The sequence below is a fragment of the Macaca fascicularis genome, chromosome 6, assembly GCF_037993035.2.
Source record: "Macaca fascicularis isolate 582-1 chromosome 6, T2T-MFA8v1.1".
In the NCBI taxonomy this organism is placed as follows: domain Eukaryota; kingdom Metazoa; phylum Chordata; class Mammalia; order Primates; family Cercopithecidae; genus Macaca; species Macaca fascicularis.
The window spans coordinates 125,834,637-125,854,722 of NC_088380.1; the positions used below are offsets into that span (position 1 = coordinate 125,834,637).

Below are 20,086 nucleotides of genomic sequence, written 5' to 3' on the forward strand. Positions count from 1 at the left end.
TTTCTTTTGGTATCTCCAGAGGTAGCCTTCAGCTGTACCAAGCTTTCTATTTAGGAGATTCAAGCCATCTCCCTGACTGCCAATTAATGTATTTGTTAATGCTTGGCTTACAAAGTTGCATAAATGTCAGTGATCTGTTCCAATCCTGTTTTTTTCTGTAAGTTAATTTTAATGCATAACTTTGCAGAACACAAGGTTTTCCAAAACATGTATATAGTGTTACAGTAGAAATGTATATATTTGGGGGGGGTGTCTTCTATTTATCAGGCATTTTTAAGTAATGGGAATTTAGATGTGAAGAAAACAGTAAAAATTTGTATTGTAGAGCTTATATTCTGGTGAAGGGAGATAGGAAGAAAACAGATAAAAATATATTAATTAAAAAATACTATGGAGAGAAACAGTGTTGCAGAAGAATTAGGGATTGCCCGGGAAGTTGCTGATCAGGGAAAATTTCACAGAAAAAGTACCATTTGAGTAAAGATCTGAAGATGTGGGAACTAGATATGTAGGTATTTGTTAAAGGGAGAGTGATTTGGGTAAAGGGACAGCTAGTTCGGAGATCCCGAGGCCACAGCATGTTTGGTATGTGATATGGTTTGGCTCTGTGTCCCACCCAAATCTCATCTTCAATTATAATCCCCACATGTTGAGGGAGGGACCTGGGTGGGAGGTGATTGGATCATGGGGGCAATTCTCCCATTCTGTTCTCATGATAGTGAGGGAGTTCTCACAAGATCTGATGGTTTTAAAAGTTGCAGTTTCCCCTGCGCGTGTGCTCTCTCCTGATACCTGTGAAGAAGGTGCTTGCTTCTCCTTTGCCTTCTGCCATGATTGTAAGTCCTGAGGCCTCCTGAGCTGTGTAGAATTGTGAATCAATTAAACTAATTTATAAATTACCCAGTCTGAGGTATTTCTTTGTAGAGTGTGAAAACAGCCTAATACAGATAATTGGTACCAGGAATGGGGCACTGCTATAAGGATAACGCAAAAATGTGGAAGCGACGTTGCAACTGGGTAACAGGCAGAAGTTGGAATAGTTTGGAGGGCTCAGAAGAAGACAGGAAGATGTGGGGAAGTTTGGAACTTCCTAGAGACATGTTGAATGACTTTGACCAAAATGCTGATCGTGATATGGACAATGAAGTCCTGGCTGAGGTGGTCTCTGATGGAGATGAGGAACTTACTGGGATCTGGAGCAAAGATCACTCATGTTATGCTTTAGCAAAGAGACTGGTGGCATTTTGGCCCAGCTCTAGAGATCTGTGGAACTTTGAACTTGAGAGAGATGACTTAGGTTATCTGGCAGAAGAAATTTCTAAGCAGCAAAGCATTCAAGAGATCACCTGGCTTATTCTGAATGCATTCAGTTATATGTGTTTATAAAGAGATGGCTTGAAATTGAAATTTATGTTAACTTACTTTTAAAAGGGAAGCAGAGCATAAAGGTTTAGAAAATATGCAGCCTGACCCTGTGGTAGAAAAGAAAAACCCATTTCTGGAGAAGAATTCAAGGGCTATAGAAATTTGCATAAGTAACCAGGATCTGAATGTTAATAGCCAAGACAATGGGGAAAATGTCTCTGGGGCATGTCAAAGATCTTCATGGCAGCCCCTCCCATCAGAAGTCCAGAGGCCTAGGAGGGAAAATGGTTTCATGGGTCAGGCCCAGGACCCAGCTGCTCTGTGCAGCCTTGGGATTCAGTGCCTTGCCTCCCAGCTGCTCTAGCTCCAGCCATGGCTAAAAGGGGCCATGGTACAGCTCGGGCTTTTGCTTCAGAGAGTGCAAGCCCTAAGCCTTGGTGGCTTCCACATGGTGTTGGGCCTGTGGGTGAGCAGAAGATGAGAGTTGAGGCTTGGCAGCAACCACCTAGGTTTCAGAGGATGTGTGGAAACAGCTGCATGTTCAGGCAGAGGTCTGCAGCAGAGGCAAAGCCCTCATGGAGAACTTCTACTAGGGCAATGCAGAAGGAGAATGTGGAGTTGGAGTGTCCCACAAAATTCTACTGGGGCCTGCCTCATGGAACTGGGAGAAGAGGGCCATCATCCTCTAGACCCCAAAAAGGTAGATCCACTGACAGCTTGCACCATGTGCCTGGAAAAGCCATAAGCACTCAACACTAGCCCATGAAAGCAGCCACAGGCATTGTACCCTGCAGGAGCCATAGGGGCAGAGCTTCCCAAGGCCGTGGGAACCCACCCGTGTGTCAGTGTGCCCTAGATGTAAGACATGTAGTCAAAGGAGATTTTGGAGCTTAAGATTTAATGACTGCCTGGCCAAGTTTCAGACTTGCATGGAGCCCATGGCCCCTTTGTTTTGGCCAGTTTCTCCTATTTGAAACAGAACATTTACCCAGTGTCTGTGCTCCCATTGTATCTTGGAAGTAACCAACTTGCTTTTGATTTTACAGGCTCATAGGCAGAAGGGACTTCCCTTGTCTCAGATGAGACTTTGGACTTGGACTTTTGGGTTAATTCTGGAAGGAGTTAAGACTTTGGGGGACTATTGGGAAGGCATGATTGGTTTTGGAATGTGAAAAGGGGATTTGGGAGGGGCTTGTGTGAATTGATATGGTTTATTGCTATGTGCTCACCCAAATCTCATCTCGAATTGTAATTGCACGTGTCAAGGGAGGCACCTGGTGGGAGGTGATTGGAACATGGGGGCCGTTTCCCTCATGCTGTTTGCCTGATAGTGAGCAAGTTCACACAAGATCTGATGGTTTTAAAAGTGGCAGTTTCCCCTGCGTGGTTTATTTCCTGCCACCTTGTGAAGAAGGTCTTACTTCTCCTTCACCTTCCACCATGATTGTAAGTTTCCTGAGGCCTCCCCTGCCATGTATACCTATGAGTCCGTTAAACTTTTATTTATAAATTACCCAGTCTCAAGTATTTATTTATAGCAGTGTGAAGACAGACTCATACAGTATGTAAAGGAACAGCAATAAGGCCACCGTGGCTAGAGAAGAGCATGTGAGGTGGAAAATAGTCAGGGATAAAGTCAGAAAGTTAGCCTGGCCAGGTCATATGAAGGCTGATAGGCCATTGTGGTTACTTCAGCTTTTACTCTGAATAACATGGAAACCACAGAAGAGGTATGAAATGATTTAAGTTTTAAATGATTCCTCTGGTGGCTATATAGATTAGCCATGGGATGCAGAAGTAGATCTAAAGAGACCAATTTAGGAACCAATTACAGTAGTCTAGGAGAGGGAAAAAAGGAGCTTAGAATGTAGCTAGTGGTAACGGCAGAGATGATAAGAATGGCCAAATTCAAGATGATGTTTAGAACATTGAATAGCTATGAATGAACTGGATATGGTATGTGTGTGAGAAAAAAAGAGGACTCCCAAGGTTCATTGTTGAATATTAGGAAGAATAGAATTGCTGTAAATTGAGATGTGGAAGAATGTAGAAGTAACAGGTTTTGAGGGACAGGGAAATTCAAGAGCCTGGCTTTAATCATGTTAATTTTGAGATGCTTGTTTGACAGCCAAAAGACATAGTAGGTTAGTATCTGGAGTTCAGAGGAAGGTCTGGCCTGAAGATATGCAATAGTTGTCAGCATATAAATTTAAAGTTGTGGAAGTCGGTAAGATTGTCAAGGGTGAGACTATAGTTAGAAAAGGCGAGGAGGAGCGATGGCTCGTGCCTGTAGTCCCAGCCGTTTTGGAGGCCGAGGCAGGCGGATCACTTGAGGTCAGAAGTTTGAGACCAGGTTGGCCAACATGGTGAAGCCCCATCTATTAAATGTATAAAAATTAACCAGATGTGGTGGCAGGAACCTATAGTCTCAGCTACCCGGGAGGCTGAGGCAGGAGAATCGCTTGAACCTGGGAGGCAGAGGTTGCAGTGAGCCAAGATCACACCACTGCACTCCAGCCTTGGACAACAGAGAGAGACACCATCTTAAGAAGTGATAGATTGAATGTGTGCTCACTTGAGCAGCACCATATACTAAAATTGGAATAATACAGAGAAGATGAGCATGGCTCCTGGGCAAGGATGACATGCAAATTTGTGAAGTGTTCCATATTTCTCCAGAAGAGACTGGGGACCTATATTCAACATTGTTAAAGAAAAAAAGTCTTCAACCAAGAATTTCATATCCAGCCAAACTAAGCTTCCTAAGTGAGAAGAAATAAGACCCTTTTTAGATAAAGAAATTTTGAGGGAGTCTGCCTTACAAGAGGTCTTGAAGGGAGTAGTAAATATTGAATGGAAAGATCACTACCACCTGATAAAAAACACGCTTAAATACACAGACCAGTAACACTATAAAGCAACCACACAAACAAGCCAGCATAATAACCAGCTAACAATACAATAACACAATCAGATCCACACATACCAGTGCTAACCTTGAATGTAAACAGGCTTAATGCCTCACATACACGGTATAGAGTGGCAAACTGGATTTAAAAAAACAGTGGTATGTGGTCTTCAAGAGACCCATCTCACATGTAATGACACCCATAGGCTCAAAATAAAGGGATGGAGAAAAATCTACCAAGTAAATGGAAATCAGAAAAAAGCCAGGTTGCCATCCTGATTTCAGGCAAACCAGACTGTAAACCAACAAAGATTTAAAAAAGACAAAGAAAGGCATTACACAATGGTAAAGGGTTCAATTCAACAAGAAGACCTAACTATGGTAAATATACATACAACCAACACAGGAACACCCAGATTCATAAAGCAACTTCTTAGAAACCTACAAAGAGACATAGACTCCCACATAATAATAGTGGGAGACTTCAATACTTCACTGTCAGTATTAGATCATGTAGGCAGAAAATTAACAGATATTCAGGACCTGAACTCAACATTGGACCAAATGTATCTGACAGACTGCTGCAGAACTGTCCACCCAAAACAACAGAATAGATATTCCTCTCATTGCCACATGGCACATACTCTAAATTGGACCACATAATTGGACATAAAACAATCCTCAGCAAATGCAGAAGAACCCAAATCATATGAAACACACCGTTGGACCACAGTACAATAAAAATAGAAGTCAGGATTTAAAAAATAGCTTAAACCAGGCAATTACATGGATATTAAAAACATGCTCCTGAATGACTTTTGGGTAAACTGTGAAATTAAGGCAGAAACCAAGAAGTTCTTTGAAAGTAATGAGAATGAAGATACAACATGCCAGAATCTCTGGGACACAGCTAAGGCAGTGTCAAGAGGGAAATTTATAGTACTAAATTCCCACATCAATAAGTCAGAAAGATCACAAATTAATAACCTAACGTCACAACTGAAAGAATTAGAGAAGGAAAAACAAATCAACCCCACAGGTAGCAGAAGATAAGAAATCATCAAAATCAGAGATGAACTGAAGGAAACTGAAACACAAAATACCATTCAAAAGATCTACAATTCCAGGAATTGGTTTCTTGAAAAAAATTAATAAGACAGATACATTTCTAACTAAGAGAAAATCCAAATAAACCCAATTAGAAATTACCAAGGGGATATTACCACTGACTCTACAGAAATAAAAACAATAATCAGAAACTACTACAAACACCTGTATGGACACAGACTACAAAACCTACAAGGGATGGATAAATTCCTGGACACATACCCCCTCCTAAGACTGAACCAGGAAGAAATTGATTCCCCAAACTGACCAATACGAGCTCCAAAATTGAATCAGTAATAAATAGCCTACCAACCGAAAAACCCAAGGTCTGAGGGATTCATAGCTGAATTCCACCAGATGCACAAAGAAGAGCTGGTACCATTCCTACTGAAACTATTCCAAAAAAATGAGGAGGAGGGACTCCTCCCCAACTAATTTTTTGAGGTCAGCATTATCCTGATACCAAAACCTGGCAGACACACAAAAAGAAAGCCCAGTATTCTCTATGAATATCAATGCAAAAATCCTTGACAAAATACTAGCAAACCAAATCCAGCAGCACATCAGAAAGCTAATTCACAATGATCAAGTAGGCTTAATTCCCAGGATGCAAGTTTTGTTCAGCATACGAAAATTAAATGTGATTTATCACATAAGGAGAACTGCAGACAAAAAAACACATAATTATTTCGATAGATGCAGAAAAGGCTTTTGATAAAATTCGGCATTCCTTCATGTTAAAAACTCTCAATAAACTAGGTGTTGAAGAAACATACCTCAGAATAATAAGAGCCATCTTTGACAAACTCACAGCCAACATCATACTGAATGGGCGAAAGCTGGAAGCATTCCCCTTGAAAACTGACACAAGGCAAAGATTCCCTCTCTTACCACTCCTGTTCAACATTTTATTGGAAGTGCTGGCCAGAGCAATCAGGAAAGAGGAATAAAGGGCATCTAAATAGGAAGACAGGGAGTAAAACTATCACTGTTTGTACATGACATGTTTCTATATCTAGATAACCCTATGTCTTGGCCCAAAAGCTCCTAGATCTAATAAACAGCTTCAGTAAAGTTTCAGGATGAAAAAATCAATATACAAGAAATCACTAGCATTCCTATACGCCTACAACAGCTAAGCTGAGAACCAATTCAGGAAGACAGTCCCATTCCCAACTGCCACAAAAAGAATAAAATACATAGGAATACAGCTATCCGTGGGGGGTGAAAGATCTCTACAATAAGAATTACAAAACACTGCTCGAAGAAATCAGATAAGACACAAACACATGAGAAAAAGATCCTATGTTGATGGATAGGAAGAATCAGTATCATTACAATGGCCATACTGCCCAAAACAATTTACAGATTCAATGCTATTCCTATCAAACTACCAACAACATTCTTCACAGAACTAGAGAAACCTATTTTTAAAGTCATATGGAACCAAAATAAGAGTGTGTGTAGCCCAGGCAATCCTAAAAAAAAAAAAAAAAAAAAGCTTTGAGGTATCGTGTTACCTGACTTCAAACTATACTACAGGGATACAGTAACCAAAACAGCAGAGTAGTGATACAAAAACAGGCACATTGACAATGGAACACAATAGAGAATCCAGATATAACACACCTACAACTCTCTGATCTTTGATAAACCTGACAAAAGCAATGGGGAAAGGATTCCCTATTTAATGAATGGTGCTGGCAGAATTGGCTAGCCATATTCAGAAAATTGAAACTGGATCCCTTCCTTGTATCATATACAGAAATCAACTCAAGATGGATTAAAGACTTAAATGTAAAACCTAAAACTCTAAAAACCCTGGAAGACAATTCTAGGCAATACCATTCTGGACATGGGAATGGGCAGTGATTTCACGACAAAGACATCAAAAGCAATCATAACAGAGTAAGTAGACAACCTACAGAATAGGAGAAAATATTTGCAACCTGTGCCTCTGAGAAAGGTCTGAATATCCAACATCTATAAGGAACTTAAACAAGTTTACAAGAGAAAAACAGCTCCATCAAAAAGTGGATAAAGGACATGCGCACTTTTCAAAAGAAGATATACATGTGGCAACAAATATGATAAACTCAGTATTACTGATCATTAGAGAAATGCAAATAAAAACCGCAGTGTGACACCATCTCACACCAGTCAGAGTGGCTATTATTAAAGAGTCAAAAAACAAAAAAACAGATGCTGGTGAGGTTGTAGTGAAAAGGGAACACTTACACACTGTTGATGGGAGTATAAATTAGTTCAGCCATTGTGGAAAGCAGTACTGTGATTCCTCAAAGAGCTAAAAACAGAACTGCCTTTCAACCGAGCAATTCCATTACTGGCTATGTACCCAGAGGAATATAAATCATTCTGTGATAAGGGCACATGCATGCGAATATTCGTTGCAGCATTATTCACAATAGCAAAGACAGAATCAACCCAAATGCCCAAGAGTGACAAAGAGTAACAGATTGGATTAAGAAAATGTGGTGTGGCTGGGTGCGGTGGCTCAGGCCTGTAATCCCAGCACTTTGGGAGGCCGAGGCGGGTGGATCACGAGGTCAGGAGATCAAGACCATCCTGGCTAACACGGTGAAACTGCATCTCTACTAAAAAAGTACAAAAAATTAGCCGGGCGTGGTGGCAGGCACCTGTAGTCCCAGCTACTCGGGAGGCTGAGGCAGGAGAATGGCATGATCCCGGGAGGCAGAGCTTGCAGTGAGCCGAGATCGCTCCACTGCACTCCAGCCTCGGCGACAGAGCGAGACTGTGTCTCAAAAAAAAAAAAAAGAAAATGTGGTGCATATACACCATGGAATACTGTGCAGCCATAAAAAAGAATGAAATGATGTATTTTGCAGGAACATGGGTGGAGCTGGCATTCATAAAGCAACTTCTTTATGGAGGCCATTCTTTAAGGAGGCCATTATCCTTAGCAAACTAACACAGGAGTAGAAAACCAGATACTGCATGTTCTCACTTATAAGTGGGAGCTAAATGATGAGAACTCATGAACCCAAAGAATGGAACAACAGACACTGGGGACTTCTTCAGGGTGGAAGGTGGGAGGAGGGAGAGGACCAGAAAAAATAACTGTTGAGTAGTAGGCTTAGTACCTGGATGATGAAATAATCTGTACAACAAAGCCCTGTGACATCAGTTTACCTGTATAACACACTTGCACACGTACTCCCAAACCTACAATGAAAGTTAAAAAAAATTAAAGATTGAATGCTGGAAAGCTCTGTTAAAAGTAGGGTGGAAATACAAGGGTGAATGTGGCATATAATGGAAGGCAAAAGAGAAAAGTATTTCAAGGAGGGAGAAGGAATGATTACCAAGATCAGATGCTGCTGATAAAGCAAGTACTGTAAAGATTTGAAAATAGACCACTGAATTTAGCAGTGTGACCTTAACTAATGCAGTCAGGACATGAATGGCTCAAGAAATCAGCATACTTGAATAGTATGCAATCTTGTTTCTTTAGCTCTATCCTTCCTACCTCAAAATTAATGTTTAAAAAGCACTAATTATTAGAACATTTCCAGGAGATTGAAATCAGTTTTTCACATTTATTGATATAATTTTTTTCCCTTAACGGTTATCAAGCATTGCTTTTGTTTTTCTCTGTACCAACTGAGCTGTAATGCTTTTTCATTTGTATGTTACTTCCTATAAAGAGTGAAGACCTAATATTTTTATAGTTGAAAGGGACTATATTTAAGCCCACTTGAATTTTATTGTTATTTATCTGTTACGCCTGAAATTTTGTTACTCTTATTTGCATATGAATTGTTTAGTAAATTATCAATTTTTTAAAAAAACAGAAATATGTTGGTGAAGTCTTTAACATCGTCAGTCAACAATCAACAGCCAGGCCAGGATGCATTATTGCATTAGATCCCATTACCAAACTTGTAAGTATTAATTTGGGGGGGGAGGTATATTTTAAAAAGTTTATGAAATCATTTTGCATAAAATCTATATATTAATGTAATTTGATAATTTGCTATATATTTACAGGTAAAGTAGATTCAGTAATTAACTCATCATATAATAGATAACATACTATTGTATATTTTACTTTCTAGACTTCAGACTAGAAAACAAATTATAATGCTCATTACTATATTCACAACCAAATAAATTTCAAACTTTGACTCAAACATATTATAAAAATATTATCATATTACCATTAGATTTAATAAAGTGGTGTTAGGTTCCTCATCCTTGGTTATGAAAATCACTGGAAAGAAAACTAGGTTCCAATTTGTGGCTAAATAAAAACTGGTGGATATTATTTCTTACTTATAAAGACTTGTTGTAATGAAAGCAAATGATCTTGACCTAGATTTTTATATTCATCTGTTTAATCTAATGGAGGTACCATACACTTACATTCTGCTGAACGTTTGAATCTTATTCTGCCTTTAAATATCTCATTATGAAGTATTATTTTTCTGGTTATTTAGCATTAGGTAAATAACACATAGGTCAACTTACGTTGATATGTATTTATATTCAGCATGGGAGAAAAACCCAACTGCTTCATGTTTTTCAAGAAGACTTCATTTTGAATAACCTTGAGAAGAAAAGCCTTGGCAAAGACAACATTTCATCTAATGCAGGTAAGGAAGAAGTGTTTATGGAATGAGAAATACTATGTACAGTATGTTAGGCAGTTAATAAAGATGAATTGGTGAAATGCTTCACATTGTCTGTTTGAAGGAAAAATTGTTTGGAGTAAGTTTGTTTATTAAATATTTATCATAAATGTGAGTATCTTTTTATTCTTAACCAGGTAAGAAATGTGAACAAAATTAAAGGGGCATCTTGGTTTTATGTTTTTTAAACTGCATAATAGAAATGCTTTATTATTAACATGTGAGAGCTTTTTGCATGGATGGGGTCCTACCCATCCATTTGGATATTATGGACCTCCTGCCTTTTGAAAATTTGTAATTTAAAGAAGTAGCTTAAAACTTCAAGCTAGAAAGTCCTTAATTTAAAAACTAATTGTCTTAATTAATGTTTTTATAGTAAAACAGGTTTTAAAATGTTGTTAAACTCCTCTCATCAACATTATTACTTTACATGAAGGCACACCGAGTAAAATAAAGCTAAAATCTCTTGGTCATCACTTGAGATTATAGAGCCAAACCAAACTCAAAAATGGCATTCTTGAGGATCACAGTCTTATAAATCAGTTATACAGTATATGCCCATTACACAAAGAAGTTATCAAGATTCAAATGTTAAATATCTTCTGCATTTGTTCAGAATTTTTTCTCCTCTTGTACATCATGTCTTTCTGCCACCTTTTCCATTTTTCTTCTTTTATGAGAAGTACTCCTTAGAGTTCTGCACTTTTATGTTGACATCTAATTTCTTACCATTGCTTTTAGTCTTCTATCAGTTTTCCCTGAATTAATGAGCTGTGCAAATACACTTTATGTGTTTTTTTAACTCTGAACATGGTGGAAATATGCTAAAAATGGGGATTAAAGATATCAGACATAAGACATAGGATTATTTATTGTGTAAACAAAAATATCCTTTCTTTTCATATTAAAATATTAATGAACATGTTAACATTGTTAACAATTTAAGTCTCTTTAAAACTTTCAAAAGAAGTTACTCTCCCTTGCATAAGGTTGAGTTTTTCTATGATCTTCACGTATTCTAGTATTTTCTTTTTTCGGATTCTTCAATTTTTAATGTATTTTTTTCTCTCTTTAAGGCTACGATTTTTCTTAAAATATTCAGGAAATTTTTACTTTTACCCAAAAACTATTATGTTCATTATTAGAGTTTCCTAGAAAATACCTAAGGAGTTATGATTTCATTTCTTTTGCTCTATTATGAAGAAGAAAAATGTTTTACAAATATTTTCAGTATTGGAGCATTTTTTGTTGTTAGTGAAATTATCAAAACTAGGATTGATTTCTATTCTTTTTTCTTTTGTTATAATCTTTATCCTTTCTTTTCTCTTAATTTCTGTATTTTGGATGCCTAACTTAGAATACATTACCAAAGTTACCTTTTCATTTAGGCTGTCAATACAAGATGATTTAAAACATTTATGGTTACCATTTTTTATTTTTTTCCTATGCAGATTTATAAAAGGGCAAAGTCTTTGTGCCCTTCTATACCTGCTTTCTCATGTTTTACATGTTCTGTGATTTATTTTGTTTTTATACTGTAATTTTCGTTTACCTAATTGTGCACATAGTGAATAATAACTTATAATGAAGAAAATTTGGATTAAAATCTCTTGTTAAAAAGGTTTTTTCAGGCAATAATAAATCATTGATTTTTTCTGATGTATTTTAAAAGGATATGTTTATTTTGAGTAACTTGTTTGCTGTTTAAACTGCAATTTGGGTGAAGACAAATTTTCTTGAATGATACGTTTTATAATGAATACTTATAATTTGGCCATTGGATAAATATCCTGAAGTCATCATCCATTATGGACCTTACTCATTTGAAAAATGTTTGGCACCACCATTTCATCATAATATGTTGAGTTTAAGTATATATTGCATAGTTCCTATCTGTTTAGAAATTTTCTGCTTCATATGGTTTAATCTTTGTGAACAATTTGATGATGATGACTCTAAACCTGTCAATTCAAACATGAAATAGCATACATATTATTGTAAAAATTTTAAGTTAATACAAATTCGTATGGTAAAGGATTTGAATATATTTTATAATACCACTTGTATTTGAAGCCTTAGGTAAAAGTTTTTAATTTTCTTTTTTTTAAAGTCCAATTATTTTAACTTGGCATATTTAGCAAGTTGTCTCTTTTATACATATTAACAGTGAAAAATATCATTAATACCAACAGGCAGCTCACCTAATGGATTTTCTGAGAAGTTCTACCTAATTGTCATAGAATGCACTCAAGACAACCGTTCACTATTACACATGTGGAATTTACATCTAAAATCAACTCCTGTCTCATTAGGTGAGTCATTTGTGTGTGTGTGTAATTTTAATAGGCATAAGTTAACAAATTACACAAAATTAGATAATTTGGTACATATTTCTTAAAGCCATTCTCATTAAATGGTGATAACTGTAGATTATTCAATTAATTTAAAAATCTTTTCTTATTTTCTTTATGTGAAGAATCATATTTATATGTTTACTATTTTCTCTTTTACAAGGCAGTTTCGGATTGTGAAATGTAGCAATCGTAATATTTATAGGGCTCCCCTGCCTCAGTTTTTGGTTCTTTTCTTATGTTTTATAGATGAAAAAGTAGACACAGAATTATCTGAAGCAGTTTGGCAGCCAGAAGAACATTATTCTTCTTCTCCAGAGAAGATCCTATCTCCTTTTTCACAAAAGTATCAGGCTTGCAGAGCAAATCTCCAGAGTACCAGCAAGTTGACTCTGTTTTCAGAAATGGTTTATAGCCAAGAATTGCATTTGCCAGAAGGAGTTGAGATAATAAGTATTAAGCCATCAGCAGGTTTGTAAATTTTATGAAAAGAGACTAATTTTTTAACACATGAGTATTTCCCAGGTATTTAAAAATAGGTGCTGCGACTACCTCTTAAATCCACACAGAACCAGAAATGGAAATAATAATATTCAAGTACCCTAAATTGAAGACTTATAGTTCTCATTATGTTTTCAGATTACTCTGACATTTATCAGCCAGTTCTAGTCTTAAATATTGATTTCTAAAACAAATTTCGTTTGTCTTTTGGGAAGACAAAGGGACAGTTTCTAGAGCGGAGATGGTAACTGAGTTGTCCCTTATTTGCAAACTTTGATGGTATTGGCAGTAGCTTCCTGGAGCCATGATTCTGATTGTATGGCTTCTGCTATATATTTATTATCCTTATTCTAGAGCAGTGGTTTTCAAAGTGTCCCCAGGCCAGCAGCATCAGCATCCTGGAAACTTGTTAGAAATGGGCCACCCCATTTCTTGGGCCACCCAGGGTTACTATATCTCAAACTCTGGGATGGGACCCAGTGGCCTGGTCTTACAAGCCTTTCAAGTGATTCTTATGCATGCAAAAGGTCAAGAACCACTGTTCGGGAGTATCAAGAATACTAATCAAAAATAAAAATCAAGGCCCCTGTTTTAGAAAACTAATAGTGCTTGAGCCACCGCGCCCGGCACTTTGGGAGGCCGAGACGGGCGGATCACGAGGTCAGGAGATCGAGACCATCCTGGCTAACACGGTGAAACCCCGTCTCTACTAAAAAATACAAAAAACTAGCCGGGCGAGGTGGCGGGCGCCTGTAGTCCCAGCTACTCGGGAGGCTGAGGCAGGAGAATGGTCTAAACCCGGGAGGCGGAGCTTGCAGTGAGCTGAGATCCGGCCACTGCACCCCAGCCTGGGCGACAGAGCAAGACTCTGTCTCAAAAAAAAAAAAAAGAAAACTAATAGTGCATGATTACTTTAAGTCTCAGCAAATGTTAAGTTCTAAAGTGACCATTCAGTACTTGAGTAAACATAGGCCATTCACATTTATATTGAAAAATGTAAAAGAGAAGGAGCCAGTGAGTATTGACAAATTAAAAAAAAAATGCATTGATAGCTTTAAAATTAGATTTATAATGTATAAAACTAGCAAAGAGCTGTGAAACAAATTCTGGATTGACTAGAATTCAACTTTTAAAATTCTGCCTATGCCGAAGTTGTTTGATTTAGGCCCAAGATGTTTAACCTTCAAGAATTGAAGTAAATTATCTCAGAGTTCCCTTTAAACTCTAGGTTTTGGTGATCCTTTCTTTTTTATACCTTTCTGATGTCATTAAAAGCCTCTTTCTTACTATTCTTGCTGCCTCTTCTTAAATAAATATAGGCTGTCATGCTCTTAACAGTAGTTAATACAAAAAGACTAAAATCTTAAGTACATAAAAACAGAAGTATTTAACCAAATTTGACATTTTGTTAATGGATTATTTTTATTTTAGGACATCTGAGTTCATCTTCTATATATCCTGCATGCAGTGCTCCTTATTTATTGGCAACTTCATGTTCAGATGAGAAAGTAAGATTCTGGAGATGCAGAGTAACAGATGGACAATCTGCCACATCAGAGAATGGAAAAATTGATCTTGCATACATTTGGGAAGAATGGCCATTACTTATTGAAGATGGACTTCAGAGCAATAGTAGTATAACTGTACCTGGTAGGCCTATAGAAGTTAGCTGTGCACATACAAATCGTTTAGCAGTAGCTTATAAGCAGCCTGCATCTAATAGTAGATCTTCCCAGGACTTTGTGATGCATGTAAGTATTTTTGAATGTGAGTCAACAGGAGGTTCATGTTGGGTCCTTGAACAGACAATTCATTTAGATGAGTTAAGCACAGTATTGGATTCTGGCATTAGTGTTGACAGTAATTTAGTGGCCTATAATAAACAAGAGATATATTTATCTAGTAAAGAGAATATCACATCAAACACAAAGCATTTAGTTCACTTAGATTGGATGTCTAGAGAAGATGGTTCTCATATCCTGACTGTAGGAATTGGATCAAAACTTTTTATGTATGGACCCCTGGCTGGCAAGGTACAAGACCAGACTGCTAAGGAAAGCCTGGCGTTTCCTCTCTGGGAGAGTACTAAAGTTGTGCCCCTTTCTAAATTTGTACTATTACGAAGTGTGGACCTGGTTTCTTCTGTAGATGGCTCCCCACCTTTTCCTGTTTCTTTATCGTGGGTCCGGGATGGCATCCTTGTGGTAGGAATGGACTGTGAAATGCATGTGTATTCCCAATGGCAGCCATCTTCTAAACAAGAACCTGTTATAACAGATTCGTACAGTGGGAGCACTCCATCTATAACAAGTTTAATGAAACAGAGTAACTCCAGTTCTGGGTTACATCCTCCAAAGAAAACTCTGACTCGATCCATGACCAGTCTTGCACAGAAAATCTGTGGAAAGAAAACTGCATTCGATCCTTCAGTGGATATGGAAGATTCAGGTCTTTTTGAAGCAGCTCATGTACTTTCCCCGACTCTACCTCAGTATCATCCCTTGCAGCTTTTGGAACTCATGGATCTTGGTAAAGTTCGGAGAGCCAAGGCCATATTGTCCCATCTTGTTAAGTGCATTGCTGGGGAAGTTGTGGCTTTGAATGAAGCTGAATCTAATCATGAACGCCGCCTTAGGTCTCTCACAATCAGTGCTAGTGGAAGCACTACCAGAGACCCCCAGGCATTCAACAAGACTGAAAATACAGATTACACAGAAATAGATTCTGTTCCTCCACTTCCTTTATATGCCTTACTTGCAGCAGATGATGATAGCTGTTACTCATCTTTGGAGAAATCTGGTAATGAGAGTACCTTAAGTAAATCAAACCAGTTATCAAAAGAAAGTTATGATGAGCTTTTTCAGACTCAACCTGTAATGACTGATACTCATATGTTAGAGACAGATGAAGAAAATACAAAGCCTAGAGTTATTGACCTTTCACAATACAGTCCAACTTACTTTGGACCTGAGCATGCTCAGGTTCTTTCTGGCCACTTACTTCATTCTAGTTTACCAGGACTCAGCCGGATGGAACAGATGTCTTTGATGGCCTTAGCAGATACAATTGCAACAACAAGCACTGATATTGGAGAAAGCCGAGACAGAAGCCAAGGTAAAACTAAACTCCATGCTGATAACATTTTTACTTATTTTCACAGAAAATAATTTTAAATAATTATTATTAAAATGATGCCATTAGCTAGGCACAGGGGCTTATGCCTGTAAATTCAGCTCTTTTGGAGGCTGAGGCAGGAGGATCACTAGAACCCAGGAGTTTAAGACCAGCCTGGGCAACATAATGAGACCCCCATCTCTATGAAAACAAAAAAAAAATTAGCAAGATATTGTGCCTCATGCCTGTAGTCCTAGCTACTCAGGAGCCTGAGGTGGGATGATGCTTGCACCCAGGAGGTTGAGGCGGCAGTGAATTGATTGTGCCACTGCACTACAGCCTGGGCAATAGAGCAAGACCCTGTCTCTTAAAAAAAAAAATACGATTAAGGTTTTTTTTGGGAACATCCTTGCTACCTTCACAACAGTTTTAACTTTTTCCCCCCCAGACTATCATAAACAGTAAACTCTTAATATGCACTATTTATCCCATAAATCATAGTACTATGAGTAAGTGCACAAAGACTCCTTATGCTGGTCATTTTTACTAATTGTCTGCTTAGTATTATAAGAGATCCAACTGAATCTTTCTTAGTTTAGCAAAATTTAACAGATTCTTATTAAATAATTATTTTAGGTACCTAAAAGTAAAAGGTGATTTCTGGTTTTTTCCCCTCATTTTGTAATAATCCACTATTAACAATTATAATTCAGTTTTTAAAACATTGAGTTTTTTTTTTTAAATTGGCATTAGTGTATGCTCCTACCTAGAAAAGCATAATGTAATTAGATCTTTTCCTCACCCAGAGAGCATTTTAAAAAAAACACTGCTGAGTTATGAACAGTTTCCCATCAAATCTCAAGTTCTGAAATGAACCAATTGAGCCTTGTGGACCATATATATGTCAGTATCCCTTTGAACGAAGCTTGAAAGGAAAATTTAGGGTAAATTTAATATAACAAAATTAAATTTAAGAAAAATTAAGTTGGTTATGAATCTTGACACTTTTAGCGATATTACTAGTAGATACTATTTTTGATGTGAATATGTTATAGGTGTTTTATGTTTTTAGTTTTTGCTTCAAGGAAAAAATACCAGGCCCTCCCACCATAGAACTATTTCTTCCATTGTTAACAGCAGATTATTGGGGTGGATGTATGATTTGAATAAACCGTATTGATTAAAGATATTACTGTACATGTGCCACAGAAACCGGTTAAACTGTTCAAAAATCAGTCACAATTTAAATAAGATTTCAATCAGAAGAGGTCAGATTCTAAAGAGTATCAGACTCTCTTTATTCTCTTTTTTATTATTTTTCCAATTGTTTATACTGTTTTTTCTGTAATGTAAAATTGTGTAGAAAAAGATAAATGTTAGAAAATATTTTAGACTGAAAGCTTTTTTTTGGGGGGTCAGGTTAAGAATGTTATATGCCTATATTTGGTGTTCTTTTGCTTACAATTTTTTTTTTTTTTAATACGTTGCTTCCCCTTTCTCCCATTGCAGGTGGAGAAACTCTTGATGAATGTGGACTAAAATTTCTTTTGGCTGTTCGACTCCATACCTTTCTTACAACTTCCCTTCCAGCCTATCGAGCTCAACTCCTTCACCAAGGTGATTTTGATAGTAATCTATTAAAGGGAAATAAAGCGAGTAGAAAATGAGAGACTTGGGAGTTTTTAAACTTGTTTTTACCCAGACATGATAATGATGACAAATTTAACACATTTTAAGTTCCTTTATTTATTAGAATGTTTATTTCTTCATAATCTTTGCTTAAAACATTGGAATTTTTAATGGTAGACAAAAGGAGTTAATGAAGAAACAGGTACTGGGAAATTGGATATTCTGTGTTAAAGTTTTTAAATGCATGTTATGTTCAAGGCAAATTAGTATTGTTTCATTTTCTTTAATTTATTCTTTAGATTGGCTTTTTTCTCCTTTTTTGACATTTATCTAAATTCAGTTTTTCCACCAAACTTTGAATAACATTTTTGTTATAATACATTCTCAAATTTTAAATGTTTCACAAAGAGTACAGAATATTGAAAGTGTAAATTTACCCACACTTAAAACTGTTAAAATATGTATTTCAGATATTAGTTTAGTATATTTCATGTATTCTGTATTTAGTGCTGTATTTCAGATACTGTTAGTTCTCTTACTTTGAACTGTGTTAGACTTTGAACTGTCTTAGCGTAACTTAATAGATTCTTATTAAATGATTATTGTAGGTATCTGAAAATAACATTGTCTTAGTTCAAAGTGAGAGAAATCTCACTTAAGTTCACTTAAACAAAACAGCATGTTTTTTGGCTCATCTCCCAGGAAGTTCAAGAAATAGAGCTGGCTTTCAGCATTATTGGATCTGTAGGTTTAAAAAGTGTTATTGGGACCTTGCAGTTTAGCCTTTTAGCCTCTGCTCCTTCGTCTCAGTCTCTTGCTCGTACCTTTTGTCTGTCTCTTTGTTTCTGTATTTTCTTTCTCTCATTTTGTATATAGCTTTGAAAAAAGTGAAGTTGAAAATTCTAAATAAAATTCTTTTTAGTTTTTTTTTTTTTTTTCTTTTTGAGATAGAGTCTTGTTCCGTCATCCAGGCTAGAGTACAGTGGTGTGATTTCTGCACACTGCAACCTCCATTTCCCGGGTTCAAGTGATTCTCCTGCCTTAGCCTCCCGAATACCTGGGACTACAGGCACATGCCACTACGCCTGGCTAATTTTTGTGTTTTTAATAGAGATGGGGTTTCACCATATTGGCCAGGCCAGTCTTGAACTCCTGACCTCAAGTGGTCCACCTGCCTTGGCCTCCCAAACTGCTGGGGATTGCAGGGGTGGGCCACTTTGCCAGGCCAAATTCTCTTTAAAATTTTTAAATTGTAATTTAACACATTAAAATTGTGTATATTTATAGGGTCCAAAGTAATGTTATATGTATACAAAGTGCAGTGATTAAGTCAAACTAGACATATCCATCACCTCAAATATGTAGCATATTTGTGGTAAGAATATTTGAAATGTACTCTCTTAGCAATATTGAAATATACAATACACTATTATTAAAGATAGTTACCAAGCTGTGCAGTAGATATCAGAAATGTATTCCTCCTAACTGAAACTTTGTACTCTTTGACCAATGTCTCCCTTCTCATCTTGTCCCCAGCCTTGGGCAAATACCATTTTATTCTCTGTTTCTTTGATTTCAATTGTATTTGATTCCACACATAAGTAAGATCATGCAATATTTGTCTATGACTGGCTTATTTCACTTACTGTAATGTTCTCCAGGTTCATCCATGTTGTTGCAAATGACAAGATTTCCTTTTTTAAGGCTGACTGATACTCCAGTGTATATACGCGCATACATGTTTTTGTTGTGCTTTGCTAGGTTGCATTTTGCAAACACAGCAGTTTTTACAAATTGAAGCTTTGTGGCAACCCTTTGTTGAGCAAGTCTGTCAGCACCATTTTTCCAACAGCATGTGTTCACTTCATGTCTCTGTGTCTCATTTTGGTAATTCTCACAATATTTCAAACTTTTTCTGTCGTCTGTGATCAGTGATCTTTGTTGTTATTATAATGGTTTTGGAGTGCCATGAACTGCGCCTACGTAGGACATTGAATTTAGTCAATAAATTGTGTACTGTGGCTACAACACCAATCAGCCATTCCCCTATATTTCTCCTGCTCAGACCTCTCTATTCACTGAGACATAACCAATATAGAAATTAGGACAGTTTAACAACCCTACAGTGTCTTCTAAGTGTTCAAGCAAAAGGAAGAGCTGCATATCTCTTGCTTTAAATCAAAAGCTAGAAATGACTAAGCTTAGTAAGGAAGGCATGTCGAAAGCCAAGATAGGCTGAAGGCTAAGCCTCTTGTGCCAAACAGTTTACCAAATTGTAAATGCAAAGGACAAGGTCCAAAGGAAACTAAACATTCTCCATTGAACACATGAATGATAAGAAAGCAAAGTAGCCTTATTGCTTATGTGGAAAAAGTTTGAGTGGTCTAGATGGATCAAACTAGCCACAAGATTTTCTTATGCCAAAGCCTAATCTAAAACAA

At 37.0% G+C, this 20,086-nt stretch overlaps 1 protein-coding gene and 1 non-coding gene across 19 annotated transcripts in view; both read left to right on the top strand.

Moving 5' to 3' along the window:
• DMXL1 (Dmx like 1) overlaps window positions 1–20,086 on the top strand; it is a 174,898-nt gene that overhangs the window by 61,388 nt on the left and 93,424 nt on the right. For all 18 annotated transcript variants that reach the window (XR_012414028.1, XM_073994088.1, XM_005557571.4 and 15 more), the window contains 6 exons: window positions 9,214–9,303; window positions 9,912–10,014; window positions 12,243–12,362; window positions 12,651–12,872; window positions 14,334–16,016; window positions 17,526–17,633. Coding sequence is in view for 17 of the 18 variants with exons in the window: in XM_073994088.1 (XP_073850189.1) it covers window positions 9,214–9,303; window positions 9,912–10,014; window positions 12,243–12,362; window positions 12,651–12,872; window positions 14,334–16,016; window positions 17,526–17,633 (2,326 nt within the window). In the remaining variant the exon portion in view is untranslated. The remainder of the gene's footprint in view (window positions 1–9,213; window positions 9,304–9,911; window positions 10,015–12,242; window positions 12,363–12,650; window positions 12,873–14,333; window positions 16,017–17,525; window positions 17,634–20,086) is intronic.
• On the top strand, window positions 3,933–4,040 carry LOC123574186 (U6 spliceosomal RNA). Its single transcript, XR_006699083.1, has one exon. It is a non-coding gene; the product is annotated as a U6 spliceosomal RNA (small nuclear RNA).